Source organism: Urocitellus parryii, chromosome 14, assembly GCF_045843805.1.
Source record: "Urocitellus parryii isolate mUroPar1 chromosome 14, mUroPar1.hap1, whole genome shotgun sequence".
Classification (NCBI taxonomy): domain Eukaryota; kingdom Metazoa; phylum Chordata; class Mammalia; order Rodentia; family Sciuridae; genus Urocitellus; species Urocitellus parryii.
This window is the reverse complement of record NC_135544.1, coordinates 23,476,622-23,500,095: the sequence shown is the minus strand read 5'-3', so window position 1 is coordinate 23,500,095 and position 23,474 is coordinate 23,476,622. Positions and strand designations below refer to the sequence as shown.

Below are 23,474 nucleotides of genomic sequence, written 5' to 3'. Positions count from 1 at the left end.
ATATTTACAAATAAAATATATCTCAACTTAAGTTTTTTACCTTAATTCTGAGAGTTCTGGAAATGTATCAGGAACATCTGGCATCTTATAACCAAAACCATTCTGGCTTATCTAAAGAAGAATTTAAAGGGTGTTACATTTCAGCCATCTTTTGATTATTCCCTTTTACATATATAGTAATTTTTAATCTACTATGTCCCATAACTACTCTCATGATCACATCTTCATCTTCTTATTTCATGTGGCCCTTATGCTCCCCTTGTATTTTTTTCCCCCAATATAACTTTGTACATATAAGCTTACTTCTTATTTTTTTGTTGATTAGGTCCTTTGGTGAGAGCCTGTGTTAGCTTTCTTTCATGGGCAAATGTATGGGTATAAATTGGAGTATCTGTGACAGGTATGGGAAATATCAGTGGATTTCATGGATATAGATGAATGTATTTCTCTTAAATGAAAGACAGTAAGTATAGAAAAACTTAAGCTGTCAGTCTGAATAGTTATGTATCTGGGTTACATAGGACAACAAGGTAGTTGCAGAGCACAGTATCCACTGTTTGAATATATATAAAATTTTTTATGCTTGAAGACCTTTGAAAAGTTCTCTTATACTTTTGTCAATACTCATTGCAGTTTGTTTATTAACACAATGATGAAAAGTTTGGAAAAACAAAGTCCACTTGGGTTTCTACTCTAAATGATTACAAACTTTGAAATTAGTAATTTTTAATATAATAAGGTTTTACAATGTTTAAGTATTACTATGAGTGATATTCACTAAGGGTTAAAGGGAAAGTTTTCAAATCCTTTTGAATATTTTATGTACCAAGTATTGGTCTCTCCTTCTGTAACATCACATGTGGCAAGTAACCAGCCTCAGAACATAGTTTTTAAACCAATGGGATGCTTGAAGCCCTTAGTATGTTATAGAAGCTCCTCTTCAATCTGACACCTGATTTACCTACATGATCAGTCCTTGTGCCTTTCTCTACACCCAAAACAACAACCAGAGAGATCTATTATAGGCGGCTTTACAAAAACACCATCTGAGGTATACTACAAAGCCTTTGTCAAAGTTATTGCCTATCACAGAATGTCTTCTAGAGCCTCTTGTTATCCTGGCAAATTCATAACCACCTTTCAAAATCTGGCCTCAAAGCTGAGCTTGGTGGTGTGTGCCTGTAATCCCAGCTACTAAGGAGGCTGATCATAAGTCTTGAGGCCAGTATGGGCTACCTAGCAAGATCCTGTCTAAAAACCAAGCATGAATGCATTCCTTCTTTTATCTGAATAATTTTTACTGTGCAATTGCTACATGTATCAGGCTTGGTTTCAGGCACTAGAGATAAAAATGGTAAAAAAACAGAACTACAGTTTTTGTAAAGGCATCCCTACTAGTTCTATCTTGGTCTCTGGGAGTAATGGCCATTTTTCAACTGTTGTCTCAACCATAACACTAGCATGTCTTGAGAAGTTCCTTATTTGAAATTATTTGATCATTTGTTGCTTACCTCTTTGAGTTTGTTATTTAAGTTGGAAATGTTATTTAATCTTTTTATATTTTGTGCCTAATTTAGTAGCTGGCACATAATAAACAATAAATGTCTGCTGACTGAATGCATATTTCATGGGTACAAACTAGGCTACTAAAGATACCAACCGGAACTGAAGTGTCCGTTGTGGGAACAGGTAATGGCAGACTTGAAAGGACACCAAATGAAGGAGCAGCAGGCTTGGCTGTGGTATAACTTGTTGTTGAAGAAGAAACAGTGTCAGCAACAGACAACGAAGTGATATTCCTGTTAGCTTCTTGTGGAGGATATGGAGGAAGAAATGGAAAGCCCTGAGAAGCATAAGGAGGCATCCCGCCTGGGTTACTATACAGGCTAAAGAGAAAAAGAGAATGAGAATTAGATCACATTTAGGTGTGAAGTATAGAAAATTATGACTAAATTGTTCTAAACAATAATCATTCATTTCTATTGATAGAACTCTATTTTTGGTAATACTTGTTATAATTATATGACTGATATAATTGTAATTGATAAACTATAAAGCCTCCAAAAAAAGAACTGCAGTCCTCTTTGAAAAAAAGATGACTACTATAGAAAGCATACAATTCAAATGGTTAGAGTAAAGGTTAATAGGCCATTTTTGAGTTTCAGCATTCCACTGATATCATTCTTTCACAGAGAGAATAGAGAATAACATTTAACCCAGGAACATTATTCAAGGGGATGCTTCTTAGTAACTTTCACTGTACTTGGAAAAATCTAACTGAAAGGTAAGACTGCTTTTCTAAAAAATTTGAAAGAAAAAGTAAATATGTACATAAGCTGCAAAAAATGTTAAATAGTGTCACAACATTATGTACTTGGGATTTAATTAGAGAATAATAAAGTCAATATTTTTTTTGTAAGATAAACCTAAACATTATACATTTAATATACTATCCCTTAGAAAAGTTCACAAAGCATCAAATTATTAAAAAAAAAAAAGGGAATTCAGGCATCAAGGCAGACTGAGAATCAGGTAAATGCCAATATTTGAATTAATAGAGTAAGTTTATATTAGTTATATGTAAAAGGTAAAGGATTTACCGTATGTTTAAAACAATATTAACCACTAAAATGTTTCAGTTTGAACTGAAACATGTTTCAAATCACATCAAGCTTAAACACTTTGTGTTGGAATACTATTACTTCATTTCATGATATAAATTAACTTGAGTTGAAATGTTGTTGGAAGAAAACATTGTTACAGATTTTGAAATGTTTACTAGTGAACCAAATTTTATATATAGAAAAAGGAGGGTAAAAAGATAATAGCCTTTATATACAGCAAAATTAATTATAAAACTTTAATAATTAAAAAAATGTATAGGTCAGTACTTATGAATAGATAGGAGACTGATGGAATAAATATAAAATGCAGAAAAAACCTAAACACATTTGGGAATTAGGTTGTAATAAAGATCAAATTTCATGTAAGTGAAAAATAGAAAGGTCAGTAATTACTATTGGGATGTTTGGAAAAAATTAAATTCAAGTCAGATTCTCATATTTACAATATTATAAAAACTTAATGGATTAAAGATTAATTTTTTTTAAAGTCTTAAAAAATCAGAGTGTGGCTATATGCAGTGGAACATGCCTGAAATCATAGAAGCTTGGGAGGGTGAGGCTGGAGGATCGAAAGTTCAAAGCCAGCCTCAGCAACTTAGGCCCTAAGCACCTAGTGAGACCCTGTCTCAAAAAAAATTAAAAAATAAAAAAGGACTGAGGATGTGGCTAAGTGCTTCTAAATTCAATCCCTGGTACCAAAAAACAAAACAAAACAGAACACAACTGTAATCCCAGTGATTTGGGAAACTGAGGCAGGAGGATAGCAAATTTGAGGCCAGCTACAGCAAATTAGCGAGACCTTTAGCAACTCACTAAGACCCTGTCTTAAAATTAAAAAAGGACTACAGATGAGGGATGAAGCTGAGTGGTAAAGTACTCCTGGGTTAAATCCTCAGTACCAACACAAAAGAAAAAAAAATCTTAAAAGAACTGGAAGAAATCATTGGGAAATTTTAACTTTAGGCTGGAAAAAGACTTTCTGTGATATAAAATTCAGTAGTCATAAGAGAAAATAATGATGAATTCTACATATTCATAAAGTATCTACATGGCAAGCCCTTTATAAGACAAATAGGGCTGGGATTTAGCTCTGTGATAGAGGGCCTGCTTAGTATGCCCAAGGCCTGGAGTTCAATCCTCAGTACCATAAACAAACAAAATAAATAAAGGTAAAAACATCTGAAACAAATATCACACATAGAAGATAATTTCTCTAATATAAAAATAATTCCTACAAATTGGTAAAGGACTAACAATCCAATGGCAAAGTGAAGAATAAAAAAGTACTGGTTACAGAAAAGAGAAACATCTCTAAAGCATAGGAAAAATGTTCACCTTCACTGTTATAACATAGGTACAACTAAAATTATATTAACATATCATGTTCTGCCTAAATAGCTAAAGATTCATTTTGATAACATACTGTGTTGGAAAAGAACACAAGGAAATAAGCATTATATATAGAAAAAACTGCTACAACTGCTTTGGAGGGCAATTTTGCAGTGTTTGTCAAAGTTACAACAGTGTATATGACTTCTAGAATTTATTCAACAAATATACTTATGTTTGGGAAAAATATTTGCTGTGGCACTGAGGGCAACAAAGCAGTGTGATCCTATATTAGAGAAGGTTAAAAACAACAAACATCTCAATCAAAAGGACTTTTGTTAATGAATTACAGTATATCCATAATACTTTGTGGATATAATACTTTAGAAAATAGAACAAATACTTTGTGGGCATAAAATAATAATTGGAAAGAGCCTTAGTTACTAATATGAAAACACTCCAAATCATATTATTTAGTGAAAATAAAGCAAGGAAATAGTAAGCTATCATTTGGGTAAAAAGGATGGGGGAAGAGAACAAAATACTACATTCATATTTCCTTGTATATGCATAAAATGCCTTAGGATACACAAACACATACATACACACACACACAACTCTGGATGCCAAAGAGAAAAAAAAACTTAAATTGCAAGAGAACAAGAAGTGGCGGGCAGACTTTCCACTTTATACTTCCTAGACTTTTTGAATTTTAAGTTAAGGGGATATATGATCTATTCAAAAAACTCAGTTAATTTCATTTTGCTACACATGGATTTCCAGTTTTCCCAGCACCATTTGTTGAATAGGCTATCTTTTCTCTAATGTATGTTTTTGGCGCCTTTGTCTATAGTAAAAGATAACTGTATTTATGTTGTTTGTATCTGTGTCTTCTATTTTGTACCATTGGTCTATATGTCTATTTTTGTGCCAATACCATACTGTTTTTTGTACTACTGCTCTGTAGTATAGCTTAACGTCTGGTATTATAATGCCTCCTGCTTCGTTCTTCTTGCTAAGGATTGTTTTGGCTATTCTGGGTCTCTTAATTTTCCAAATGAATTTCATGATTGCTTTTTCTAGTTCTGTGAAGAATGTCATTAGGATTTTAATAGGAATTGCATTAAATGTGTACCATATTTTTGGTACTATGGCCACTTTGACAATTTTAATTCTGCCTATCCAAGAGCACAGGAGATCGTTCCATTTTCTAAGGTCTTTTTCAATTTCTTTCTTTAGTATTCTGTAGTTTCCACACAAAGAGGATGAAAGACTTAGGCACTAGAACAGAGATCCTGTGTCTAATAGAAGAAAAAGTAGGCCCAAATCTTCATCATGTCAGCTTACTGACTTCCTTAACAAGACTCTTTAAAGCGCAAGAAATAAAAATTAAGAATCAATAAATGGGATAAATTCAAACTAAAAAGCTTCTTCTCAGCAAAGGAAACAATATCATGGGAGAAAATCTTTACCACACACACCTCAGATACAGCACTAATCTCCAGGATGTATAAAGAACTCAAAAACAAAACAAAACAAAACCTCGTAACACCCAAAAACCAAATAACCCAGTCAATAAATGGGCTAAGGCTAAGGAACTGAACAGACACTTCACAAAAGAAATAGTCGATCAACAAACATGAAAAAATGTTCATCATTGTGGGAGGCTGACTAGCATGTGACTGTGTCTGTCTCCCCTTCTGATTGGTGCGGCATTGTTGGTCAACCCAGAGGATAGCCCCAATCTTTAAGGTGCAAGCATGCTGAGAGCCACAGCCGAGTCTGTATGGCCCCTGGCATTTTGCCAACAGTATTGATTGACAGGCAAGGCGTTAATATCCGCCTCTGCCGCTACTTTTGAGTTCTCGCGCTATTTTTAGTTCTCACGGGGATTCCCCGGGAGTTCCCATTGGTTGGAGAAGTGCAGGAGGAGGGATTTTCCCGGGGAGATTTTTCCGGCGGAGAGTTCCTGCAGGAGCCTCGTGGCTTTCGGGAGGATTCCCCAGGAGCGTGTGTGAGGTTTTTTTCTTGCAGTAAAAAATAAAGTCTGTTCTTGCTTCAGTGGCTCGTGATTTGTGCCCAGCCAGACTGCGGCACAAGCAACTGTGTCTTCGTGCATGGGCATGCCTTCCTGCATCTCCATGGGTGGAACTATGCTCACCTGTTCCTTTGTGATATTACCCCTTTGCCCTGTTTGGGATAGAATGTTCCATGGAAACACCTTTTGTGTGTCCCCTTCTCTTACACTGCCCTTGGGTGTGGCCTACCCAGATGTCAGTCAACCTGCTGACAGCAGACATCATGAAGCTAGACAGCCCCTTGAAACCTGACCCCTTGCCTCATTTGAATAGCTTCTCCTTAATAAAAGGGGTAAGCACGTGCTCTCTCACTCTCTTTCTGTGGACCCTTAAGGTCAGAGAAGCCATCACAGCACCCCCAAATAAAAAGGTATTTCTGTCACTTGTGTGGTTATTTTGCACAGCCCAATTAGCCCAGTTCCCCTGGAGTGACCCCTGAGTGTTTTATTTGTATGCAACCCGGCACATCATCTATAGCAATTAGAGAAATGCAAATCAAAACTACTCTGAGATTCTATCTCATTCCAGTCAGAATGGCAATTATCAAGAACACAAGCAATAATAAATGCTGAAAAGGATGTGCGGACAAAGGTACACTTACACATTGCTGGTGGGACTGCAAATTGGTACAAACACTATGGAAAGCAGTATGGAGACTCCTCAGGAAACTTGGAATGGAAGCAGCAGCAATTTGACCCAGCTATGCCACTCCTCAGTTTATACCCAAAGGACTTAAAATTAGCATACTACAGTGATGCCATCACATCAATGTTTATAACAGCTCAACTCACAATAACTAAACTATTTGATACTACGGCTGTCCCTTTTAGACCAACTTAGATGCCCTTCAACAGATGAATAGATAAAGAAAATGTGGTACATACACACCATGAAATATTACTCAGCCTTAAAGAAAAATGAATTATGGCATTTGCAGGTAAATGGATGGAACTAGAAAATATCATGCTAAGTGAAATAAGCAAGTCCCCCAAAACCAAAGGCCAAATGTTTTCTCTGATAAACAGATGCTAATCCATAATGGGGGGTGGCGGGAGGGAAGAATGAAGGAACTCTGGGTTGTGCAGAGGGGAGGGAGAGGAGGGGAGTGGAAGAATGGTAGAATGAGATAGACATTATTACTCTCTACGCATATATGATTACACTACTGGTATGACTGCACCATGTACAGCCAAAGGAATGACAAATTGTGCTCCATTGGTGTACAATTGTCAAAATGTATTCTACTGTCATGTATAAGTAATTAGAACAAATTAAAAATTTTAAAAAGCTAAGTTAAAAAGTTTTCTAATATGATTGTTTATTTCAAAGGATAGCTCAGCTTTATTTTAAAACTTTTATCTAGGGTAAGTATATGATAACAAGTTATTTAACTTGTTTATATGACCAATATAGAGAATATTTACTATCATTGAATTAAGGTATCAATAATTCTGAATCAATCTGCTGTATTTTGAACTCTAGCAGATAGAAACCCATAAAATAATCTACAAAATACATTAAACTTGATGTGTAATAATGTACAATGTATCACAGAACTTATTTTAAATGTAGCAAGTGAACATGTTGGCTTGTATTTTCAAAAAAGCTGAATGATCTCATAATCAACCTTACCAATAAATAACACAGGAAATACAGTTTTCGAATATGGCATATCCAGATCTTTATCCAAAAATAAAGACTCAGGATTCTAGGATGTAGATAATAGGAAGCCAAAAGGTGCAAGAGAGAAGGCTGAGGTACCAAATGAACTGGATAACCTGATTTAAGATTTGCAGGCAGTGTCAAAGATGCTATCTGACTTCTGAATAAGAAAAAGTTCTTGGAAATTAAGTAGAAGGACTCAGAAATATTAAGACAATGAAATATCAAGAAAGAGGAATTATACTATAAACATATAGAATAAAAAAATTAGATACTTCTAAGAGTTGTAATATAAGTCTTAAAAGAAGTTTCATAAATAAAGGACTGGGGTGTATGTAGCTCAGTGGTAGAGCACTTGCCTAGCATGAGCAAGGCCCTGCATTTCATTCCCAGCACACTTAAACTTAAAAAAAAAAAAAAAAAAAGGAAAACCAAATATAGACCTTTATTTGTAGAAGAGTAGTTTTTTCAGCCTGCTTCTTACCTATAGAAGTTTACAGATCCAAGGCTTCTTTTCATTTGACACTATCTCTGTCCCTTTTAGACCAAGATGATATAATTCTTTTAAAATATTTTTTATTTTCTTATGAATCCATTTTTCATTTATTTCCTCAGACAAAAGCAACACCCACAAGGCATGATAAGCTACTGAGCTTCTAGCAAAGCTGCTGAGAAACATTGTCATTGAGATTTTTAGAAGGCCTTGAAGGCCTTTTTTTCTTACTGGGTAGTTCTCTGAGGCAGCACCTTGGTTCTTTCCGAGGTGTTAGCAAAGAATTTTCTACAATACTTTGGGTTTGAATTTTGCTTTTTTATAACATTTCTTATTTGAGAATCTAAGGAAAGCTGGGAATTAGGTACATATTTATTTTCAATTCAGGAAGTTTTTTCTTTAACTCTCTCCTGACTCATTTTACTACAGCCAGCTAGAAGTTGAGTGGCACTTTAATATTGCCTAGAAATTTCCTTAGCTGGATCATCTAATTCACTAGGTACATTTTCTGTTTTCCATATTATCATAAACAACAGTGCTGACTAACCTTTCATTAATACAGAGCTTCCCTCCACTATTCCTGTTAACAAGTCTCTTTGAGGCCCTTCATTCGTACTTTCCTGTGACTATTTCCAGTTTTCACATCTGCTTGGTCACAGAGCCTCTCCCATAATCTCCATATGTGTATGTGTCACAGCAGCATTTTACTTCCAGGTACCAAAATCCTTTCTGGTAACTAAGGCTGCCTGACAGATTACCCACAAGGAGAACATTTATTCTGTTTACTAATCTGCAGTCTGGGCAGAATTCATTGGAGAAGCTCATGTATACTGTACACATCATCAGCTTGCTCTCAACAGAAGCTTTACCTGGGAATACCTAGATGGGGCTTCTATATGTAGCTTGGTCTTCCTTATACTATGAAGGGTGAACTCCCCAAGAACAGCTATGAGAAGGCATACTGCCTTTTTTTGACTTCGCTGCTAAAGTCATTCAGTGTCACATCCCCTACATTCTATTTGTTGAAGAAATCTCTAAGTCCTGGCCAGATTCAAGGGGAAGGAAATGGGCTTATCTTCTTGATGGGGAAGTGGCAAGTCTCTGAAAGAGCATGTGGGACCAGAAGTATCAATATGGCCATTTTTAGAAATTAGAATTTATGTTCCAGCCAAAGAAGTTTGGAAGATAAATTTTGAGACTTAAAAAAGTCTGTAAATGTCTTTGACATTCTCACTACTTCATAGTTGGTAAAGTTCAAGTTCTACATTGGTGTGCTTTTTCACTTAGAATTTTGAAGACACTGCTCTGTGGTCTATAAACTTCTTACTAGGGTATGTAGCTCAGGGGTAGAGGTAGGCAAGGACTCTACAACTGAGCTACATCTATAGTCCAAGATCTAATATTTAAACAAAAAGGAAGAATGACTCAGAAAGCAAAACCAAGAATCCAGAATTATTCTGTGAAAAAATCATTGTCATGAAGTTAGGCTAAGTCTTAACTAAAGAAATGTGCCCAGATGGATTTCATAATTGCTATGGACCAGCAACTTCTATGGTTCCTATTTTCTCCTTTTTTGAGTGGAATGGTCTATAATGGTTATCCTAGGCTTGTTCTACCATTATATGATGGGTATGTCAGGGGCAGCAACCTTGTCATTTTAATTCACTTGTCTTCAGAACAAGAATAATTATGGTACTGGAGACTGAACCCAGGTGTGTGCTACTACTAAGCTACATATTCCTATCCTTTCTAAAAAAAAAAAAAAAAAATTATGAGGTGCTGGGCTTTTTAAAAATTTTGAGACAGAGTCTTGCTAAGTTGCTTAACTGTCCTCAAACATTCAATGCCCCTGCATCAGTCTCCCTAATAGCTAAGAGTACAGACATGCACCACTATGCTTAGCAAGAACACCTCAATTCTCCTGGAGCCTGATTTAGATAATAAAATCCTGGACTCAAAATTAAGAGCCTAATTCTATAATAAAATGAACTCTGGAAGTTCTTGGGGGAGGAAATTAATGTATTTTTGACTGTAGGAAAGAGGTGAATTCTTGTGACCAGGAGTGTGACAGATTGTAGTTTCCAAAATTGCTACCACAAGATTTCCAGTCCCACATGCTCTTCTTGAACTTTTTACTCCATTGACAGACATAGTCTATTTCCTCTTCCTTTTCAACCTGGGTGGGACGTTAAAAAGCAGCAGAAATGATACTGAATGACACCCAGGACTACAATCAAAACATGATGCAGCTTCTTCTTGGCTGGCTTGACTTCTTTCCTGGTATGCTCACTGTCAGAACCCAAACTGTCATGCTGTGAAATAGCCCAGGTCACATGAAGAGGCCACATATAGAGGTGTCAGCTGACAGCTTCCACTGAGGTCTCAGCCTTTGGCCAACATTAACTGTCGGACATCAGAATTAAGACAGCCTTCAGATGATCACTGAAGTGATCATTAGATCACTTCAAACCATGTGATCTAATGCAAAACTGGAAGTGAGCACCACTGATCCCTAACTAAATTAAAGATTCATCAAAAAAAGATTCTCATTATTTTAACCACAAGTTCTAGGGTAATTTGTTATATATCCTAAATAACTAGAACAACATTCCTTTACTCAGGAAACTATAAAAAGACAGTAAACCAAGAAACTAGGAGGTAGCTTTAAAAAGTGAATAATACAAAACCCAGGAAGTAAAGAGTTTAATACAAGAAAGTGGCAGAGGAAAATCCTAAGACCAGTGAAGTTCCTGGATGACAGCTGTGGAATAATCATAGAGAAGAACTCAGAAAGGAGGAGGAAAAAGTGCAACTTCATCTGCAAGTAAAAGGAAAAACAAAAACAAAAACAAAATCCCACAGAACCTAGAGATGACCTGACAATGTGAAAAAATGGGTTAAGAGATATTTTTCAGAATTGCTAAGAGCTCTGTGGAAATTTATGATGTGGAAAATTAAGATCTAAAAAACCAAAGCAATACAAAAATGAGGTAACTACTAATTCCAGGAAAAAGTAAAAATGGTTACATACTTGGCTCAGCAATGGGTAATATTTAAAGTCAAAGTAATGAAAACACCAAATATAGGTTAAAATCATGATATAATTTATATCATGATATAATTTAAAATAATGACATAATAAGTTAAAATCATGATATAATTTCACTTGGAAGAAAAAGTGGAGAGAACTTTTTGAAAGATAGCTAAAATTATTATAATGTAGCTATCAATTATAATAACAAGTCAATAGAAATATCTAAAATGAAAGAATTGAGAGATAACATCTTGTACATATTATTCAGAAAAAGGAAGGTAAACGTTAGAAAAATAGCAATATAGTCGCCACTGAAAAGTGTGGATACATTTCAAGATGAGGATATAGAAATTAGAGGGTTATCTTTTAACATCATTTAATCTTTTAAACTGCATTTTGATTTCTTTGATAAGTACAAATATGTTTTTATTTGTTATAAATATACTTACTATGGAAATGCTGTCGAAGCAGGAGCTAAAACTGGGGGATTCTTCCAAAACTCATCCAACAGACTTTGAACAATTTTCCCAAGATCTGAATGCATTGTAAACTGAAAGTAACAATAATGCATGAGTATTAAAATCACTTTCAAAAAAAAGATCTTAAAGTCTCATTGACATAATGTCATTTTAAATTTTAATCCACTTTTGCAGGTCAAGAATTGCCAGAAAAACAAAGACAACTGTGTCAAATCAATGTAATAGTAATCCACAACTCACGGCATTTTCTTATAGAATCAATATTATAAGTATTCAGTAATTAGCAAATTAGGTTGAAAGTCCATTCAATCAACAATAAAGCTAAAATAATTCCACATTTCACTATTTATAATAGTTTGAGAGTTTAAACGTAAAGTTATGGTCCTTTAACGTCAACCATATCATATCCAAAAACTATAAGTCATAGTATTAACTAAACATGATATTTTCTAGTATATAAGGTAAAATATTTTTTTGGAAAATTACTGAATCCAAAGTGAAATTTTAAATGAATTTTAGGTTGCAAACATATTTCATAGAAAAGTAATACACTTGTTATAGTACTCTGAAAAAAATTATACCACACACATACATTGCTTACTAATGGAGAAGTAACATACACTCCTTGTTTATCCATTAAGTGATGTCGTATTGGTGGATAAACACTGATCACTGGTTTTTCCTGAGGAAATTGTGGAGGAAGTAATCTGGTAAAAAACAGAAACAAGAAATATTATATTATATAGTCACAATCCTAAAATTCAAGTTAAAAGGAAATTAAATTTTTACACTTGTACAGATTCATCATTAAGTACTAAATGTTCTATGCCTGGCACAGTAGAGCAGGCCCGTGATTACGGTGACAAAGGTGGCTGAGGTAACAGGATTGCAAGCTCAAGGCCAGTATAGGCAAGTTTGAGGCCAGCCTGGTCAGCTTAGTGAGATGCTGTCTCAAAGTAAAATAAATAAATAAATAAATAAATTAAATGAGCTAGGGACATAGCTCAGAGGTAAAGTTTCCCTAGGTTCAATCCTTAGTACCTAACAAAAACAAACAAAACAAAACAAAACAAAAAACAAATAAAAACCCCAACCATACCAAAAAACTCTATGATGGTTATTGAGTTAACTAAAATTTATGAACAATTACACTTTGGTTATATAGTAATTCAACACAGCTAAAACCTTAATGTGCAATATAGACAGTTTGAATTGCAGAAGTTTTTACATCATGGTGATTGTTTTCAAATATGCCAAGCTATACAAAATCTCAGCTAAAAATCAGAATCAAATGAATCATACAAACCCTGTCTGATTATTTACTGGATCACAGTTTCTGGCCACACAGTATTCTTGGGTTTTGTTTTTGCTTTTTTTTTCCTTAAATTTTAAAATGCCACCAGTAATTATTCCAACATCTGTTCTATGTCTAAAGAGTAAGTAGATAAAATGCAAAGCACTAGAACTGAAATGCTGGATTTCGTCATGCCTTGATTCTACCTTATTTTCATCTAAATGTTCCAATTCAATTAACACCTCTCTCCCAACTTTGAGATCAATTACATAGGTGCAAGCAAAAAAACACAATAAGTTCTCCAACAATTTATTGTCAACAAATTCTCAAAGGTGAAAAGTTAACCTTTTGTAGCATTACAACATTAAAATTATCAGGTAAAGTCTTAAAAATGAGTTTACTATTTTCCAAATCTCTAAAATTCAGAATAGTTTTCCTTTTACACTATCTCTCTATTCCTGTTGGCCCAGAAGGCTATTTGTTGACAGTATTGTCACAAAGAAAACTAGTTCCTTGTTGGATTCTCCTACTTATCTCTACCCAGACATTTGATGAGAAATAAAACTACTTCATTTATATAAAGATTTTAAAACTACTTTGGTAAAAGAGATAATAAATGGCCTTTCCAGCCCATCAATCTGGATTTGTATCCTGTTATGATATCTACTAACCATGTGTCTGTACTTTGTCCTAATCTGCATGATGGCTATAAGGATTCATAAAGCTCATGTGTCAAGTTAATACTTGGCAGAATTAAATGTTCATTCTTGAATCCATTCGTGCAACTATTATTTAATAAGGCCTCCTCTGCATAGGCACGATGTTAAGCAATGAGGATACAAAGATGAATAAGAGACGTTTTTTTTCTATACCTTACCCAGATACTTCCTCAAACAACCAACCACCTAAATGCAATCTGAGGTAATAACTTATTTTTTTTTTAACAATGGAGACTAATAATTGCATTTAAGCCTAAACAGTCACTTCAGCAATCAGTCCAACTTCTTCTGTTTATGACTTCAATACAAACCTCATAATTACATTTTTAACTTTTAATTCCACCCCACCCCCCCACCCCCGCGGCAAAAATCAGCTGATCAAAACCAGCCCTGACTGTTCTCAATGATGTAGTATATCTACTGGTGAAGTTTCAAACATGTTAACTTGTTTCTGATGTAAAGGTGAATCAATCTCTATAGGTTTTCCATATGTGATTCCTTTGTCTTTATCATTTTTCAGCCTATCTCTAGCTAAGACTAGTTCTAATAAAAATAATTATAGTACTAAGGGTTATTATTGTATCTTTTAATTGCATTTTCTCTTTTATACTTCCTTTTCTATGGCTACCTGTATCAGTGATGTCTTTTACAAATTATTCACTAAGTTGCACACTTTTTAAAAAAATTATAGTTACTTAAATTCACTTTAAACAGCTTATTTCTAATAGTAACTACGAGAGAATAAAAAGTTTAATTCCTATTACATGAAAAAATAAGACACAATTCTACTCACATATTAATGTTAATAGTCAGATTGTTTACAGTGAATGGCAATCTGTATTCCACATCTTTCTGTATTTCAGCTATACTGTAAGAGAAAATTTGAGAAAAGAAAAACTTACCCAAAGTTATAAAAAGCATTAAAGTTAAAGACAAATGTTAAATGCTAGAGCCTACTAAAACTATTTAAATTATAATCACAGAATCTGGATAGACAGCATAACTTGTATTTTGCAAGATAAATTATCACAAAAACCCTTATCAAATAAGTAGGCAATAATACTCTGAAATATCCAAGGGGCAGGTGGAGCATTCTAAGGAAAACAGGCAAGTAAAAACTCTTGTATTTTATGTTAGATTGGTTCACTATCATTTAATTTACCATTAATAGAAGCAATTGCAACCTCTCTGGTTAATATAGGTCAGCAGGACATATGGGTTCTGACTGGAACTATCACTGTCCAGCTACAGATGGTAATGTCTTAAACTGAGAAATGTGAATGAGTGTTGATTATATATTTGGATAGAGGCTGAGAGCTGCTTTTCAAAAACAATTATTTCCCTTTTTCTAAGTAAGGGAAGACAGATTTTGTTCTAGGTAGCAATGTTTTAGTCTTGCTTGTAACTACTTGTTGCTAAATACTTAAGTCACAGCCTATGAAATATATAGGAAAGTTGTGAGGTAAATATCCAAGAAAATATCTTAAAAGGGAATGAAAGAATAAACAATTGTACGCACTCTATTTGCTTACTACCTGCCTGGATCATTAACTAGACTTCTTAAAAAAAATTGTTTTTTCTTTTAAAAGCATATATATATTAGTTTAGATGGACAGCAGCATGCCTTCATTTTTATTTTACGTGGTGCTAAGGATCAAACCTAATGTCTCACATGTACCAGGCAAGCACGCTGCCACTGAGCTACAGCCCCAGCCCCAATAACTACACTTCTAATAGCCATTTTGGACCATGAGTGACACTGAGAATGGGAGTCATATACTGGGGACAGCTAAGAAAAAAGAAGTAGCTTGGGTCACTGATGACCATGAAATTTCCAGGCTCTTAATTTATTTTATGTAAGAGAAAGATAAACTTTTATTGTACTTAAGTCATCATTTTGGGGGTCTTTGTTATTGGCAGAATATAACTCCTTTTAACATTCTATAATGCAGAATTTTATTTTGTTTTATTGTTAATTTTAGGCATACCTTTTTACAAATATCATCTGTAAATCAGATATGGAGACTTTGGGGTTCACTTGGAATACTAATCAATATTCACAATATTTCCACTGAGAAAAATACTAAGTTGTATCGATGACTTCAGGTTGTAGAGGGAACCTTAATATCAAACAGACAAGAAACTTCTTCAAGCATGAATATCTGGGAAAGGCCTAGCATATGCATAATGGTTTAATTTGTGTTCTTTTGGATGCTTTGAACTAAACTTCTAATTTTTCTCATTTTTTGACTATTATATTTTCTGGTCTTTTTTTTTTTTTCATAAACACCTAGGCTCTAGAATATGTAAATCTTAGATGGCTTAAAATGTTAGAGAGTGTTGGGACACAGCTATGGAAAAATATTAGATGCAGATAATGCTTTCTCTTCTGACATCCTATGGAATAGGATTATCATTGAGAAGAAAGACCTAAAAAAAGACTCAAGCAAGTACTCAATATCAGGATTTATATAGTTTTTATTAAGTTTTTCTTTGGGGATTAAGTTTAGACTCACTGCCCTTTCAGAGGTATGAACCCTGCATAATGAAAATAATGGCCTAGTTTTTAAAAATTCTGTTATATTAGCTTACAACCCTAAAGTTTCATTGTTCTAGGAAACACTGGTCGTAAAAGATTCCACCATTCAAAGTCAAGAAAAGCATCTAAGTGATTAAGAGTGTGACCTTCTCCTTTTAAGGTCAGGTTCAGATCCTGCTGGTGACCATGGGCAAGTTACTTGACCTATTTAAAGCCTTTTTTCTCAAATTGGAAATGAGAATGTTAAAAGCACCTATTTACCTAAAAGTGTTGTCAGATTAAGCAAGATAGTATATGTGAAACCCCAAGAATGATACCAGGCAAATAACTGCTCAAGATCTAAGCTATTATTTAAAAAGAATCTAGAATGTACATTAAAGTTGGGGCCTGACTGGCCTTGTGATATTAAAGTTTTAACTCATTAGGTTTTTTGATATTATTCAGATTTTTAAAGAAAAATTTCATAGAAAACACATTAAAATGTTTCATTTAAATTTTTCAATTAGGAATGTCCAATTCATTTCTCAGTTATACTCTTCACATTTATTACATTTTTGAGACGTTTTCTACACAAATGAGGTATCAAAAAAAAAAGAAGGTAATTCTTACATTGTTAATGACAAATGAACCATCATTAATAAATTCCAAGCAAGTTAATCATGGCAATCTAGTAATGCATTTTCAATAACTGTATTAGATAAATCTAACTGCAGCCAGATATTGAATTCTTTTATGTAATGAAAATAAGTCCTCGAATATTAATTACAAATGTGATTTTGAACATTTCGCTATTTTTAATAACTTTAAAAAAACTTATTCCAAAACTGATTCATCTCATTAAAAAAATAAAAAAAACAGGCAAAGAGAACATATAAATAATTTGGAATCTTATATAACCAAGACAACTACTAGTAACACATTGATGCAAAATTTTCTAAATTTTTTCTACATTCACACCTTTACTTACAACAAAATATAGAATTTTGAAACTTTCTATTTTCCCACTCAATAATTTATTTATAATTATCTTTCTAAATTTACATCAATGATAATGTTATTTCTACATTATCAATCTTAATATCTGCATAATATTCTAGTATATAGTCATAATATTATTTAAACTATTCACTATACTTTTAGGTATTTAGATTGTTTCCAATATTTACTATTATAAATCATCCTGCAATAAATACTCTTCTTATTATATATTCATGCTAACAATGATACTACCTTTTTTGCAGGGATGGGTGTGGTGCTTAGATTGAATTAAGGATCTTGCATATATGCTAGATACCTACTGCACCACTGAGCTACAACCCCAGCCCCACTGATACTACTTTGAATGTAAGTATACACACACACACACACACACACGGACACACACACACACACACACACACACACACTTGAAAGTAATACTGTAATCATAGCACAATAGAAAATATAAATTGCCTTCCATTAGTAATCTTTTTCTGTGAGGTTCTCCTCTAATAATTTTATTCTCTAAGATTCTTTGAAAGAAGAGAATTACTATGGTTTTACCTCAGTGTCTCTGAATCTGTGTGGGGCTAAATCAATCCAGGACAACAGATAACTTCATTAATAGGAATATACAATTAATTGGCATTCTCATTCTTCTGATAATCCCTAAAACATGAAATGCAATCTCTATATATAGTTAAAATATCCCTATAGAGAATAAACAGTCATTTAATGCTTGGCTTATCTTTTGCATAAACTTGGATTTCCTAACACAGAGTTCAAATAAGCAGATACCATTTATCCAACATCTTGAAAGGAAATGGAAAAACAAATGAGTATAGGGTGATCTTTGCTCTGAAGGAGCATACAGCTTGATGTGAAAGTCCAGAGATTTTTTTAAAAAGATCAAATGAAAATAATGATAAGCATTTCCCATAGTGCTGGATAATTCAAGTAAAAGTTTATAGATAAATCTTGCAAATGAAGAATTCAGACACTTAAAGAAAGTAGATAAAGAATAGGCAATTTTCTTTTCTTATTTAAATCTATGAACTATTAAAAGAGATTTTAAAAAGGCAAATCTGTAATGATGCTGAAAAGCAAACACTACCATAGCAGATAAGAAATTTTAAGGAAGATCTGAAAGATAGAACATGGGATTAGATTTAAGGAACAGAGTGGAAATAAAGAAAAGGGAAGTAAATACAGAAAATAATCATAACCCAAAACATAAAACCAATACAAAGTCAGGAGCAGTTTGAAGGTCTTCCAAGTGTTTGAACCAAGTCAATACAAAGCAAGAATGTACAGAGAGGAGAAAGGGCAGAATTATTTCTCAGGTTAATGACTGAAGTAACATATGTAGCAGATGGGCTAGTTAACTCTGTCCATTTTATTGCATGCTTCAACCTGTAAACAGAAATTATATTTGCATTCATGTTAACAGTGAAGGTCAGACACGGTGGCGCATGCCTATATTCCCAGCTACTTTAGAGGCTGAGGCAGGAAAATCACAAGTTCAAGGTCAGCCTCAGCAAATCAGCAAGGCCTATCTCAAACTAAAATAAAAATGGGGATATAGCTCAGTGGTGGAGCACTTGCTTGGCATGTGGGAAGCCCTAGGTTCAATCCTAAATATTGCAAAAGTTATTATTAGTATTAGTATTAGTATTAACATAGTGAGCTTCTAAGGTAGGTAGCAGTGTTGTGGAAAGTTACAAATCAAGGAGGCTACTAGCTCACAGAAAGCCTCTATTTCCAGAAGACAACTATTAGCTTGCCCCATATAGAAGCACATTATTCTTTTTGCTCATCATCAGAGGCAATATATGGCAGAGTAAAGATCCACAAACAAGTCAACAGAGAATATCAAAACCAGAAATAAGAACATCATAAAAGTTTTAATAAAACAAAACTATGAAAGGAATGCAAGCTCAGCAAACCAAAACACAAAATTGCAAGAAACGGGAACAAAAAGGAGACTATAAATTTGTGTAATTAATATCCTTAGAGAAAAGAAAATTATAGCTGATGTGAAAATAAAAAGCCAAGAAACTGGTAATTTAAATAGCTTTTATCTGTTTCTTAGCGAAAGTTGATGTACATTAACATATTTAAAACTTTATGGAATTCTAAAGTAAATTGCTGCAATTTGTTTTCCAAAGCTGTGCCACATGTACACATTTATTTCATGATATTTTTTGAACAGTGTTTCATTGAACAGATAGGAAAATGACTAAAACGTGCAAAGAGCTATAGGAACACAGAAGAAAGCATGTAACCTAGTGGAGAATAAAGGGGAAAAATAATATCTGAACTACCATTAAGTCAACCAAGAATTAACCTAAGGAAATGTTAGAAAAGTTTCAGATACAAAACAATATGGGTTCTTTGCTATGGTTTGGATCTGAAATGTCTTCCAAAAAGGTCCATGGTTTCTAGTTTAGCGCTATTGGGATATGGTGGTAGAGACCATAAAAAGTGGGGCCTAGTGGGAAGTTTTAGGTCATTGGGAGTGTGTCCCTTAAAGAGGATTGTGGTATCCTGTCTCTTCCCCTTTGTTTTCCATGTCGTGGCCATGAGTTGTTTTGTCATACACTGCCATCATGGGCTGCCCTATTGAGTCCAAAACAATGGGGCCAACTAGTCAAAGACTGAAACCTCCTATTAACCCAGTGCAAAGTGTTTTGCTTTTTAATGGCAGTTAACCTTTCAGCAACTGTGCCCTCCTTGGTTGTACCTCTAAACATGCTCCTTTTCAGGCCAGAAAGTTTTCCTAATTAGTTTTTGCTCCCATCCTCACTGTAAATTTGTCTAAAACCCACTACCCAAGCTGCTGCTTTAACACTGTGCTACATTAAAATTCCCTCCACCACGTAAATTAGTCCAACACCTCTAAGTTCAGCCTCCTACAAAGTCTTTGGGCATGGACACAATGCAGCCAAAATCTTTGCAACGGAATAATATGAATGGCCTCTAGACCAGTTTCTAATACAATTCTCATTTCATCTGAAGCATTAACAGCCAGGCCTTTACTTTCCACAAGTCTACTGGCATTCTGGTCTACTGAGCCCCACAGAACCACCTGTTAAGCTCCACTTACATTATTCTAGGCATTCTCTAGCCTATTCCTCCAAACTTTTTCAAATTCCTTCTCCACTTTGTCTCAGGAATAGTCACAGCAATGACCCCAGTTTTAGTAGTGAATTTTTTGTGTTAGCTTTCCATCACTATAACAATACCTGAGATGTATCAGCTTATGAAGAAAAAAGGTTTGTTTTAGCTCAGTTTTTAAGGTTTCAGTCCATGATTAGCTGGCCCCATTTTTTTTTTTTTTGAGCCTGTGTTGTGATGGCATATCATCATAGTATTACATGGCAAAATCATTCACCTTATAGCTGTGATGAGAAAGAGAAGGGGTGGGAGCTCCCACAATTCCCTTCGAAGTCTTGACCTCAGTCACCTAAAACTTCCCATAAGCTCCATATCCTAAGGGCTTCACAACCTCCCAATAGTGCCAAGGGCCAGGGACCATGCCCATTTGGAAGATTTTAGATACAAACTATAGCAGGTCTGGAGCAGCTATTATCTATTGAGAAAGTTTTTTTCTTGCATGGTTATATGGTTTATTGTATCATACACTTTGCAAGTGTAAGTTTTAATAACTCTTTATAGACTATATGTCTTAATGGGTCAAATAAAATTCACTTAATTGTGGGGTTGTTTGATACATACAATTTTATAGTTTACTATGTAAGTTCAAAGATATTTGTACAATCAAAAAGTTGACATTCTGTAGAATTATTTAGCTTCAATAGATGAAGGAAAAACAGATTCTTATAGAATTTTTTATTGTAACAAGTTAAGGTGATTTCCTTCTATAAATTTTTAATCTCAAATACCTATAGGAGCAAGTAATGTACATGAATAAACAGAGCTGCTTGTATTGCAACAGAGAATAACTGCAAAGTGACAAAATGGGAAGTGGGAAGCCCAGCAAAAGCGACGGCTACTCTTAGTCTGAAGCAAATGTTGCTATACAGATATTTTGTTAGATCTTTCCATATCTTTCATTTTAAAAGTTATAAGGGACAAAGGACATTGGGAAAAAAATTATGCCTTCTTTTTAATTTTGTTACTTAAAAAAAGTCTATTAAAAGTAAAGTTGGAGATTTGGATATTTTAATGTAAAATCTCAATTTTTAAATGTTGGCAATGGGTCTTTTTAAAAAATAATAACGTGGAATAGTTAAAACACATACAGACACACAAACACCCTTATATCCCCACACTTTAAGTTTTTTCCCTTCTATTTTCATGATATAAGTTTTTGTGTCACCAAGTTTGTATATGAGTACTTAAAAGCTAAAAGTGAAATTCATAGAAAGGAAGGCACAGAACTTGGATTTACTCAGAAACCTATGAGGGCTGGGGCTGTAACTCAGTGGCAAAGCACTTGCCTAGCATGCATGAGGCACTGGATTCTATCCTTGGCACCATATAAAAATAAACAAAGGCATTCTTTCCATCTATAACTACAAAAACATTTAAAAAAGAAAGAAGAAACCTATGAGCACACCTGTAAGCAAAGGGTCAAGCTTAACAGCTATAGGAAAGGAACTATACAAAAGTAAACTTTCCAAGGAAGTTATAAGGCTAAAAGTTTGGGCGATCAGAAATAACACTGGGATCCAAGTAATGGCAGTAAAAGAAAATATCAAAACAATTTTAAAGACTATGGAGACTGCCATTGCTACAGCATCAATCTTGAATGTTTCCTAAAGGCCCATGTGTTGAAGGCTTGGTCCCTAGTTTGTAGTGCTATTGGGAGATGGTGGAAACTTAAGGAGATGGGGCCTAGAGAAAGGAAGTTAGGCCATAGAGGGAGTACCTCTGAAGGAGATATTGGGACCCTTCCTCTCTCTCACTCTCTCAGTGTCTCCTGGCTGCCATGAGGTGAGTAGTTTCTTCTGCAAGTTTTACCCACCATCATGTTCTATCTTGCCATAGACTCAAAAGCAAGGGCCAACCAAACATAGACTGAAATCTCTGAAACTGAGCCAAAATATACCCTTCCTCTTCAAAAATCCTTTATCTCAGATATTTTGTTACAGTGATGGAAATGTTATACAGATACTATTAAGATATAATATTTCAAGTTCTTTACTTGCCTAATGCTTTATTAAATAACTCTACAGAGAGACATTTCATTTGTGAGTTAACTCTTTGGAATGGACTTGTTTTCGAACTGGAAAGTCAGAAGTAGGCTTTCCAGAGACAAATCAGTTGTAGGTAGGCTTTTGAGAGATTCATAAACAATAACTTGGTTAGAAGCATGTAGACTAAGAGGCAAAATTTTAGGCACACTAATTCTATGCAGGGGGGAAAAGGAATACAATTTGTCATATGTCTATTACTGATTTTCTGGATTCCATTTATTGTATTTTTATCTTATTATTATTATTTTTTAAAATCTTTGCTCTGCCTCAGTTCCTTTTATTTGAACAATGAGACAAACAGACATCTGTGTTACTAAGTTTTAAAAGAAATAACAGCAATTAATAGAGCATAAAGCCCAGGGGTTAAAATGGGAAATAACTATGCTGTTTCTCTTTATACCTAAATTGCTCCTGGGTTGTAAACAAGGGACTGAGAAATTCACTATGCATTCTAGATAGTTAATACTGTCTTGTAGAGAGGATTACCATTTTCAGACTCACTCTCTGGCTATGACATTTTTATTCCTGATTCTGAAAGCTAACCAAAGAGTCCCTGAGAAGTTTCAGTCTCTGGAGAATTCCAAGGAATGTCATTTCATGTACACCATAGACTTTCTGGAAGGGAAGCTACTGAGCACTAGCTCATCAGAAAGAGATAATTCTGCTGTATCCTCTCCATTTTTCTTCCAAAGATTCTCAAGCAGACCTGTTTCTAACACAGAATATCCAAGCAGAAGCAGAAATGATAATCATTTAAAATTGGGATTGCTTGAGTCTGGCTTATATTTATGATGCTCGAATTAATTTTTTTTTTTCTGTCTTACAGACTGTCATTACATTGAGGAGTCTGAGATATCAACAGACTTTCATCACTAAACAGAGCAATAAGAAAGCAGGTAGTCAACCCTTTCATTTCAGTGGTCATATGGCCTGTAAAGGTTACATGACTATCCAAAGTGGCAACCTGCCTGTTGATGACACATATGTATCTCCCGACTCCTTGCACAAGGCTTCTTTCATTAT

The 23,474-nt window shown here is 34.3% G+C and overlaps 1 protein-coding gene across 3 annotated transcripts in view; it reads right to left on the bottom strand.

Annotated features, from left to right (window-relative positions):
• Positions 1-23,474, bottom strand: part of Vps37a (VPS37A subunit of ESCRT-I) — a 36,511-nt gene that overhangs the window by 8,193 nt on the left and 4,844 nt on the right. For all 3 annotated transcript variants that reach the window (XM_026389458.2, XM_026389459.2, XM_026389460.2), the window contains exons 2-6: positions 14,506-14,580; positions 12,292-12,406; positions 11,670-11,770; positions 1,661-1,886; positions 41-111 (exon numbers count right to left, since the gene is read on the bottom strand). In XM_026389458.2, the coding sequence (XP_026245243.2) occupies positions 41-111; positions 1,661-1,886; positions 11,670-11,770; positions 12,292-12,406; positions 14,506-14,580 (588 nt within the window). The remainder of the gene's footprint in view (positions 1-40; positions 112-1,660; positions 1,887-11,669; positions 11,771-12,291; positions 12,407-14,505; positions 14,581-23,474) is intronic.